Here is an 11,688-nt window from a genome sequence, read left to right on the forward strand (position 1 = left end):
AAAGAGTTTACATGACTTTAAAGATTTAACATGGATTTAAGTCATTTTGGAAGTATTTGGTAATCCTTAGAAGCATAAGGAAACCCTTTGTGTGATTATTATCACATACAATTATTAACACAATTTAGATTGTGTTCAACTTGTATTCCCCCCCCCCCCTAAAAAGCATTTAAAACCATTAAAAAGGTAGATTATAGGGGTATGAACTCACTTGATAAGTGGTGATTTGGGCAGCGTTTCGTTTCTATAGATGATCTTTCTCGAAGAAACCGCGAGTTTTTGAGTAAAAACCGGGCTTTATGCGGGCAACACTTCGACTAGAAAGAGGTTAGCTTCTCAAGAATTCCGGGGCTTCGGGGCTTGCTTCGGGTTTTAGATATGATACCGGGGCCTTGGGGGGCCTTGGAGATTCCTCAGTGGAAGTAGGAGCAGATCACGATGGACTTCATCAACAAATTACTGAGGACTGCGCGTGGAGTCGACGCGAATTGGGTGATAGTGGACCGGTTGACGAAGAGTGCTCATTTCCTTGTTATTAGTGAGAGCTCTTCTGTAGATAAATTGGCCGAGATTTACGTGAGAGAGGTGGTATCTCGGCATGGGGTGCCGATTTCGATAGTGTCCGATCGAGACGTGCGCTTCACTTCCAGATTCTTGAAGAAATTCCACGAGGAGTTGGGCACGCGTCTGCATTTTAGCACTGCGTATCACCCACAGACAGACGAACAGAGTGAGTGGACGATTCAGACGCTTGAGGACATGCTTCGAGCATGTGTCATGGACTTCGGTGGAAGTTGGGATACATACCTACCCTTGGCTGAGTTTTCTTACAACAACAACCACCATTCCAATATAGGTATGCCTCCTTTTGAGGTCCTTTATGGGAGAAGATGTCGGACCCTCATCTGCTGGGGGAGGTGGGGCAGCGTGTGATAGGTAGCACTGAGATAGTGTTACGGACGACTGAGCATATACAGCAGGTCAGGCCGAGACTACTGACGGCCCAAAGTCGCCAGAAGAGTTATGCGGGCAGACGACGGTCCGAACTCGAGTTCCAGGTCGGGGTTTCATACTCCTGAAGGTATCCCCTTGGAAAGGGGTGATCCGATTCTAGAAGCGGGGAAAATTGGGACCCCGGTACATCAGTCCTTTCATGGTGACCGCCAGGGTAGGCAGAGTAGCTTACCGGTTAGAGTTACCAGCAGAGCTGATTCAGATTCATAACACCTTCCATGTATCTCAGTTGAGGAAATGTATAGCTGACGAGACGGTTGTGGTGCCATTAGAGGACGTTCAGGTTGATGCAAGCCTGAATTATATAGAAAGACCGATTGCAATTTTGGATCGGAAGGTGAAGGTGTTGAGAAACAAGGAGGCGCCTCTGGTCCGGGTACAGTGGCAGCATCAGAAGGGGTCCGAGTCGACTTGGGAGCCAGAGTCATAGATGCGGGAGCAGCATCCAGAGTTGTTTTCTGAGCGTGACTTCGAGGTTGAAGTCTGATTCAAGTGGGGGAGACTTGTAACATCCCGAGTCCAGGTACACATTATAATCCTTGTTCTTTTGGTAATTGTCAAGATTATCCCTTATGGAGAAAAAGGGTGGTAAAGGAGTACGCGGGGCGTACGCGTGTGTACGCTCAACGTACTCATGTGCGTGTTATTAACGCGGAAGCCACTTAGTACGTTGAGCATACCAGAGGGTACGTTGGGCGTACTACGCCCAGAATGAAAACCCTAATCTGGGATGTGGCCCTATATAATGGAAGCTATGGCCTCATTTATGGCCACCATTCCCAGCCACCAAACCCTTCTAACCCTAATTACTCGTGTTCATAGCTTGTGTGTGTGATTGAGAGCTTGTGGGTGTTATTTTGCAACCTTGAAGAATAAGAGATCTTTGGAGAAGATAGCAAGAGAGTCCAGGCCTTTGGATCTGAGTTCAGTTGCGTGGGAGGCTTTATTTTGAGGTAAAAAGCTTCAAGCTTTGTCACTCTCTTGACTTGAGCATTTCATGGAATTATTTTAGGTTTTTGTCCCAAAGATGGAGACTTTATGATGCAATAAGCTCCAGAGACCTAGATCTACCTATTTTCAGTGTATTTTGTGGAGTAGAGACATAAAAAATCCAACCTTGGACGTTAGGAATGAGCCATGCATGAGTTATGATCTCCATAGGGAAATGAGAAGGGTATTTTGAGTGTTTGTAACCCATTCAGCCATGCAAAGGCTTAAAGTCTCCGACTTTATGGGTTAAGAGGCATGAGAGAGTCCAGATCTGAGATTTGAGCTTATGTCTTAACTAATTAAGACCAAAAGTGTGAGAAGAGAAAAACTGGGGCGTACGTTGGGCGTAATCCCAGTACGCGCGACGTAGGGGTCGAGCATCCCCGATTTGCATGGCAGCCGAGTACACCCAGCGTAGAGAGCTGGTACGCGCCGCGTACTCCCTGTCGTTGACTTTTGTTGACTTTTAGGGTTTGGTCAATTAATGGACATCTAAGGCCATTGAGGGGTAAAATGATCTTTTACCCTTCTGTGAGTTTGTGGAAGAGTTAGTCTACCTCATTGAAAGCCAATATTGATTAGGGATAATTACATGTGTTAGGCGGAGGCTAAACTGGTGGTTAGAGTTCGAGGTTCCCGAGTACGAGGTTTCATTAGCTATCTTACGAGGTGAGTCTTCTCACTATACTTTACCTAGAGTGGTAATTATGTGTGACCAGAGGGTCTTATGTTTTTACTTGAGTTATGTGATATTTTTGTTGTTTATGTGATATATGCTATGTTCTGAGCTTACCGAGTTAGGACCAGAGGCTCCACAGAGTTGTGGGACTGGAGGGTCCCACTGAGACACATTGACCAGAGGGTCTTATTGAGTTATAGCCTCGAGTGGGTACAGTGTTGTGTGTGTGGTATTTTGGGGAACTCGCTAAGCTTTATGCTTACCGTATTATGTGTTATGTGTTTCAGGTAATTCCGAGGATCGCGGGAAGGCACTGGCATGATTGTACACGCCGACGGAAGATTGTTTTTATGATTCTGGAATTGTGATTTATAGTATTGACATTTGAGACATGTGATTTGAGAACAATGAAATGAGTTTTATTGCGTTTTAAAATGAGAAAAATTGTTTTGAAATTTTCGTCGTTACATATATATATATATATATATATATATATATATATATATATATATAAATTTAAATTGAAACGACATTCGGACAAATAACTCTATCCTAAGCCCACATCCAAACAGGGAAAAGGAAATAAAGCGAATTATTAGTCCTAAGCCCTTTAAATCTTATATATATATATATATATATATATATATATATATATATATATATATATATATATATATATATATATATATATATATATATATATATATATATAATTTTGGCAAAGTATAAGTTTAAAAGAGTTTTTAAAACATTTAAAAGAGTTTGACAATATTTTAAAGAGTTTAAGTAAGTTAAAGCCGTTTTAGAAATATTTAGAAATATTTTATTTGTAAACACAATATTCTTGTGTTAGACTTGTATTCCCCCCTAAAACAGTGAAAAATAGTAAAAACGCAGGGGTATGAACTCACCTCGTGTGTGAATTCCTGGTTGGTTACTATGTGGTTGTGACGATTCCCGGTATAGAATACATGTTAACAAATGTATCCAAATAATATTATACACGTAATATCGATTAATAATCAGATATTAAGTAAATTATTATAACAAAACACTAGTTTGTAACAGAATATTTCCTATTAGTGAAGAACTTCATGGGAAATGACTTGAGTTTTCTTACGAAGTTTGAAGGCTTACTGGGTATATGTTTGATACTTGAGAGCATATGAAGTGAATTGTCACACCCTCGAACCGGACGGCAGAAACGTCTGAGGGCTCGTGTGACTATCAATTGAAATATCATCACAATGAATATACGTGAAACATAACACAATCATCACCAACATTACAAATACAACCATCATTGTTCACATCAAGTACATTGTATAATATTACATATCCAAAACGTAAATTGTTTGAAAGTCACAAAATACTGTTTCCAAATACACTTGAAAGATTCTTCGGCTTATCGGTTACCTGAGAATACAAGTTATTTTGAAAACGGTCAACATATATAATGTTGGTGAGTTCATAAGCATATTTGATTTAAAAGGATTTGTATCGGTTGTATGACCTAGAAAATCCGATATTTTCTGTAATAAAATTTGTTTACGACATAATGTGATGATCCAATATATATATATATATATATATATATATATATATATATATATATATATATATATATATATATGTGTGTGTGTGTGTGTGTGATTTCAAAACATATATAAATGAATGAATTCTATAAGTTTTCCTTGTATTGTATTTGATGTATGTAAAAGAAAGTGAATGGTGTTGTTCCCCGTAAAATCCGATATTTTCCGATCTAAAATAGTATGGTAGTTTTTGTGTTATCATATGAATCTTATTTGATGTATGTAAAAGAAAGTGAATGGTTTTTGAATGATTTAAAAAATTTTAAATTGGCATATTGTCATGGATGTTACATGTAACAAAACAGATAGTACCAAGTAGGTATTCTAGCAAAAACTTACATGCCATTGAAGTTAAAATGTAAGGTTAAATGCAGTAAGTCATGGAAACTTTCAGCTAACAATACAGGTAACCTTGATTTGTAGACTCGTACATTTTTTAAGCAAAATTAGGCCAGCATGTCGACTTCATCATTGATGTCTCAATCTGACAAACACTTTTTTCTACAAACTTTCCAAGGTATGCTTCGTATGAGGACCAAAATTTCAAAAGAAAACTTCAAATGAGGACCAAAATTTCAAAAGAAAACCTTTTGGGACCAAAAATGTAACGCCTGGTTTCTAGTATGAATTTATCTTTCCAATTATTTATATTTTATTGTAGGACTCGATGAGGTGGAAGCCTCAACTTTTCGTGTCGTGTTGTTTTTGGCCGTGGAGTTTAATGAGTCAACTCGATGAGTTGACGTGCCTCAACTCGGCGAGTTTGCAGTTGGGAAGGAAACCCTAATATTTAGGGTGTTGCACCCTATTTAAAGGCCTTAAGTCTCTTGGTTGGCTTCCTTACCAGCCTCCTCTATCCAAAAACCCTAAAATCGAGCATTTCCTTCCATTCTTGAGTGTATGAGCTTGAGGAGAGCCTTAAGTGTTCATTTTTGGTGCATATTGAAGGAGCTAAGGAAATTGGGTGTTGCTTGATTTAAAGAAGGAGTTTTGGATCCAGAATCACTAGCCTATTTGCAAAGTTTTTGAGGTATCAAGTTCCCACCTTGCTTAATAATTTCTTAGACCTCTTATTGGGTTAGATTGTATGCTTTTGGCCATGGTTGGGTGGTTGTTGGGGTAGTAGGACGTCCCAAGGTTTATTCTTTCAGATCTAAGACCTTCATGAGCTCTTTTGGCATAAAGGTGCCAACTTTATGGTCTTAAGGGCTTCATGCATTTATTAAGCCCTTCTTTTGGTCTTTTTTGAGCATTTCGAGCCTCTCCTAGTCATGCATGAATGTAAATTTGGAAACTTTACGTGGCCATTCAGCCTTAAGGGCCAGATATGGAGTTTGGGGCTATGCTTTTGGTGATTTATTGCTTAATGATTAAGCCATCACCCTTTTAAGCCTAGGGTTTGGGTTTTGAACCCATTTTGGTTGAGAGCTGAGTGGTGAAGCTCTTAGTTTCGATAGTGTCGGCTTAATGGATTAAGAGGTTGGGTTTCTATCAAACTCGGCGAGTTATTGGTGAACTCGGCGACTTGGATCGATTTTTCCTAATTTTGCGGACTGATGGAGAAACTCGGCGAGTTGAGTCAACTCGGTCCGTTGACTATGACTTTGACTTTAGAATTTGACCAAGTTTGACTTATGAGGGACTTTTGGGCATCTTGAGTTGTAATTAAGGAGATCGTTTCTGTTTAGGGGTGGAGTAGAGCCGCTATTCGGAGTCGGGATCTGTTCAACTATCATTCTATTTTCGAGGTGAGTTTCCTTACCGGTTTTAGCGGGTCGAAGGCACCAATGTCGGCCCATGTTTATGTTATGTTGTTAGTATGCTAGCTATCTTTGTGACTCTTGCATGTGCTTATGTTGATATGTTTTCTGGGCTAAGGCTCGATGTCGGGCAGGGCTCGATGAATATTTGTATGTTATGTATCTATGTAATTTTTTTTTGTATGAGTATGTGGTTATTCGATATATGTTATTGTATGTTGGGCAGGGCCCGTTTACCGAGCTCAGCTTGATGCCAGGCGGTGCCCGATGACAGGGCGGGGCCCACTATATGTTTTATTGTATGGTTGATATGTGGTATTTTTGGAAAACTCACTAAGCTTTATGCTTATCGTTTTTAGTTTATGTTTCAGGTACTTCCGGCTGTAAAGGGAAGAGCTCGGGATGACTGCATCGCACACACCATTAGGATTCCGCTTATGATATTTTATTTTGATTTATTGGCAAATGATACAATGGGTTTTATTTAAATGTTTGGATGATATTGGAAAATACTCTTTTATCTATTATAAAAATGAAATTTTTGGGACCTTATTTCTGGATGTTACAAAAAATGAAAAGGAAAACTTTTTGGGACCAAAAATGCAAAAGAAAACTTTTTGGAACCAAAATTGCGAAAGAAAATTAAGAATGTTAAAAAAAACTTCAAATGAAATGACAAAAAAAATGTATATTGCTTAATCAATTGGATGCATACCTTTAATTTGTTTTTTTTTGTAATCATTCTACATAGACAGGAACCAAAAACGTTAGAAATACATCTAATAAGGGCATTACTTGCAAAAAATAAAAAAACTGTCGACCAAAATTACAAATGAAATATACCCAATGATCAAAAATGCAATTTAAAACAGTTATCATAGGAAAGAGATGCAGACAGTTTGTGGTCCAAGGGTATTTTAGGAAACTTGTTTTTTTGTGGTATTTGACTTTTGGGACATTTTTTAGTCAAAATGTATTTTAGGAAACTTAACTTTTTTATGTAGTACTTGAATTTGTTTAGTTTTTTTTTCTAGTAGCCATATTAGAGTAGGTTTCCTTTGTGTTTAGTATAAATAGGTTCGTGTAAATTGAAGTTTTTAAGTCTTTTACGTTTGAAAATAAAAGTATTCTTCAGATATATTTTTTGTCCTTTGTTTTCCCTTTTGTGTCTTGTGCATTTGTGTGGATTGACTTTAATTATCTCAGCTATACCATAGTGAATAAGGTATAATCAGCAGCCTATAGGTTATATAACAAAATTTGACAAATGGTCATAATTTGAAAAAACTTTACTAAAAGCTCAAGAGACAACTTAGTACTTTTACTTTAAAAATAACAATTTTTATTTATAGAAAGTAAATTTTTTATGTTTAGTCTTAAGCTTTTATAAATTTGTGCTCTTTCATTTTCTTCTTCAATTAACCTGAATATACTACCATTTTGTTGTATATATTTTAACCATCTTTTATCAATGCAACATGTATCCTTATAGAGCTTAATGAAAAAGGACAAACAAAATAGGATCAAAGTCATACATGGCGAGACTAATAGAACTTAGAGGAACAGATCCTAAAAAATTTATAACATCATCTACGACACACTCTCTTTTGAGTATTTGGAACATAACATACTGTAAAGAAAGATTGTAAACTGGTACCTACTTTTTATGAATTTAACAAAACAACTTGTATGCAAATATATCCAACAACTTAAAAAAAAACCCCATTCTGACAGAAAAAAAAACAGAAACACAAGTTGGAAACTTAATATGAAGTTTAATGTAACACGACACCAACACATATTACATATACCACAATTAAGTGTCATCAAAATTGTATTCATAAATCTTTAATAACAACTCAAGTGTGCATTCAAAATAGCAGAAAAAGTACCTGGGATGAAGATTTTGAAACCTGGACAACGTTTTTCTGAAATTTCAAACCCTAAGCAAAAAATAATTACCCTTCAGAATAACAATAATCAAAATATAAATATTAGAGTTTAATCACATGGTAGTTGGTAAAGTAACTTACAAATTGAAATGTATGCCAAATAAGCTCCCCTTCCCTGCAAATAACATTTCGGATGACAATAAATAAACATTGATAACACTCTTCCTGATTAATCAGTCAATAGAAGTTCTTGTTTAAACCACAAACAAAACACACAATTTTACCTCTCCTTTATCTGGTAAAGCTAATCTCAAATGAAGAATACGTTTTTCAAGTTTCAACAGCTAGAGATAGAAAGTTTTAAAGGTCTTCTAAGGGGCGACTCAGAAAAAACAAAAGGAAAATATAGTTCAAATCGCATGTGAAGGCTTCTTCCTCTTCGTAATAGATTGAATAAAAATTTCATGCTTACCTAGTCCATTAATGGCTACTAAGCTTCTCATTAGCCTTATTCTCCTGCAAGTGTCGAAGAACGTCCTGTAATTAAACAAATAAACAAAAAAAATTGGTGATTTAATTTTGAAAATTTGGAAGATTGTAGTAAGAGTTTATCAATCAGAGGAGGAATGGATCTAAACAGAAGAAAACAAAAACAACTGAGAAGGAAATCATATGTGTTGAAGACGATTTAATCAGAAGCTAAGAGAAGCGGTGGGAAGAAGCAATGATTCTTGGAAGAAGCAATGACATCAATCATAATGTAATTGGCCTACTTGGCCTACTGAGTCGGACGAAGCGATGATTTTGCTGACGTGGAAAGGACATTGTAAATGAAAAACAAATTAAAAAAAATGCAGTGTAAAAAAAGCCATAAAACAGCTGGTATTTACGAAACATAAATAAAGAGGGGATCAATTTGCCAAAACCTTAGGAACTTTACTGTTCCTAAGGGTTGCCTTTCTTTAATATATATATATATATATATATATATATATATATATATATATATATATATATTAATTTGTAATCCTTTTATTTTCTTTTGTATATCCCATAATAAATCATTATTATTAGAGAAATTAAATATTATCCTATCTTTTGTTCCTACCAATCCTCATACCCAATTAAATGATTACATGTGTCTTATTAATATACTAGAATATTATTAAATTAGGTGTGCAACCCGTGTATTACATGTGTTTATTAAAACTAAAAATTTAATATCAATATAAATATAGTAAATATTTTATAAAATAATATTTTTACATAACAAAATGTAATCTTTTGGAACATTTAATAAAAAAAAATCAAATCATTTGGAGCGTTTATGAGAATTTATTATCAAATTAGTATATAAAATGATTCTCTTTCTTTATAAAACCAGCTAGAATTTTATGGAAATTTATTTTAAGAAAATAGAAATTCTCAAAAAATAAAAAGTGGAAAATAAAAAATTTAAAACTTCTACAAAATTACATGTACCAAAATAAATGAGAAGATGAAATCTGGCAAAAAGATTTTCTGGTTGATTTTAATTAAAATACACATTAATAAGAACTCAAACTTTAATCTTAGAACTAAACCAAGAGAAATAAAATTGAATAAAAAGACCCAAATCGATATACGGATAACAAAATAACAAGGATTACCTTTTAAAACTTGATTTCTCAATTACTTATATAGTCTTATGTAAAGGGTGTTCCAAACCCTAAACTCATCGGCGCTCCTTTCGACTCTCTTTCTCTCTCTCTGCAACGATGAAGTTTTGGGGTAACTAATAATTTCTGTATATTTCTATTTTATTTCGATGAAAATTTGCACCTTGTTTTGGTTTTGATAGCGATGCAAATCTCCAATTTGATTTACATCGCTTTGTTTGTTTGTATATTAGATGCTTGGTATGTAATATATGGTATTATCAATTTAATTGTCTGTGCAATCCCAATTTAAAAGTAAGAGGATGTGCAAATGGTAAGGACGAGGGTTAGCAACTAATATCCACTTTGTTTTTAGGTATATGCTACTGTAACATGTATATGAATTGGATGTTTTTCTGTTTATGTATTTATATGTATCTGCCTCCTGCATGTTTGCGTTGTTTGAAATTGGATTTATAAGATTGCATTCAGGACTGTTCTTGATATGTTTCAAATATGATATGATGATTGTGGCCTGGATGTTTATATAAAAATATAATGTGAAAAATAGTTGGTTTGTTGTTTTCACATCAATTGTTTGTAACACTAGTTTTATGTTTTGTTTCACATTATGATGTGTATTACCTTTTTGCAAACTCATATTGTTTTGATTCAGCTCGTGAAGTTAAAAGTGGTCAACAGTATGAAGCAAAGATTCTTGAAGGTTTTTATTTGAATATTACTCATGTATCACTTGGTGAAGTGGATGAAGAGTCAAAGGAGTTTTGTTTGGTGCACATAATTGTTAACGGAAAAAAGCTGGTGGTTGCAGCCCTTGACCGCATGTGGCTTCCAAGCGAATTCGTTAATGTGGTATGTTTCAAAAACTTCCATATCTCTCATACTTTGAGCAAGGGGAGTGTTTATCTTTACGGAACCCTAGAGGAACTGGAAGAGTCGCCAAAGAAGGTTAGTTTTTTGTCTTGAAGATTGATGATTGATGGCAATTATGATTTGGTTATTTCAAACCCACAGACCTCAAGAAACTTAACCCCTTGTTCAAATATCCCAACTCTTTCCTGTTCTTTCAATCACCAATAGCAGCTATATGATTATATAATGTGAACATATTCACATATAATGTGAACATATTCACAGAAGAAAAGAAAGGTTGAAAAGTCGTGTGCAAATCTTTATTTTGTTTTGTTTTCATAAGTAAAAGTCGGTGATTGCATTGCAGGGAGTTTAAGACCATGGTGACGAGTGATTGATGAGGGGTTGAGGGTTGCAGATTGAAGAGTCGTGAGGACTGAGGATGGTTTCTAAATTCTAATATAATGCATGGTGTTTAGTATAGTAGGTTTGTTGGAAAAAGACATCAAAATCATATATTACTCTCTTTATTTGTTGTCTTGAAGATTGGTATTGATGGTAATTATGAATTGGTTATTTCAAACCCACAGACCTCAAGAAACTTAACCCCTTGTTCAAATATCCCAACTCACCTATAGCTATGTAGTAATTTCAGTTCTATACACATAACATAATAACAATCTACTTTCTGTTCTATTGTTATATACAACATAATAGCAATGAATCACCTTACAAGCTGGATTACTCAATCGGATATTCCTATCCTGAATTAATTTGTCCTCATCTGGATGTCTTGCTCTTGCAACATTTATGACACAAATTAAAAGAGGCTCGGAAGCTCTCTTGTATTTGCAACAAAGTTAATAAAAAAATCTATTCAATTTGCACACACAATTGCAGTACAAAATACATTTGTCTTGCTTGAGGAGATCTACATCTACCTTTGTTGTTCATGCAACACCTGGTTGCTTTTTTATAATAAAGTTTCATCATCTAAGCTAAATCTTGTTCATAATCTTAGACATAAAAACATGATGCACAAGCTACCTTATTTTATTCCACTAGTACTAGGTTATAGCCCATTGAACCACGGTTACAAAAATAAAATAACATAATGAAAACATAGTCATTGCTATTTCCAGAAACAGACACACACATAGAAGAACACACCGAAGCACTCACAAAGAATCACACACAAATATGAAAGTACAATGTTATGATACAATTAAAATTTAGTAGATTTTTCGA

General features: G+C 35.3%; 1 protein-coding gene across 1 annotated transcript; it reads left to right on the forward strand.

The window, feature by feature from the left end:
- The first annotated feature begins 9,598 nt into the window (after positions 1-9,598).
- Positions 9,599-11,061, forward strand: LOC145135707 (histone deacetylase HDT1-like). The gene is made up of 3 exons (XM_079069953.1): positions 9,599-9,700; positions 10,244-10,536; positions 10,808-11,061. Exons 1-3 carry the CDS (start codon positions 9,688-9,690, stop codon positions 10,814-10,816), a joined length of 315 nt encoding a protein of 104 aa, XP_078926079.1. The 5' UTR covers positions 9,599-9,687; the 3' UTR covers positions 10,817-11,061.
- The last annotated feature ends 627 nt before the right edge of the window (positions 11,062-11,688 follow it).

Source organism: Lactuca virosa, chromosome 9 (assembly GCF_052849685.1).
Source record: "Lactuca virosa cultivar CGN04683 chromosome 9, Lactuca_virosa_CGN04683_v6, whole genome shotgun sequence".
Lineage (NCBI taxonomy): Eukaryota > Viridiplantae > Streptophyta > Magnoliopsida > Asterales > Asteraceae > Lactuca > Lactuca virosa.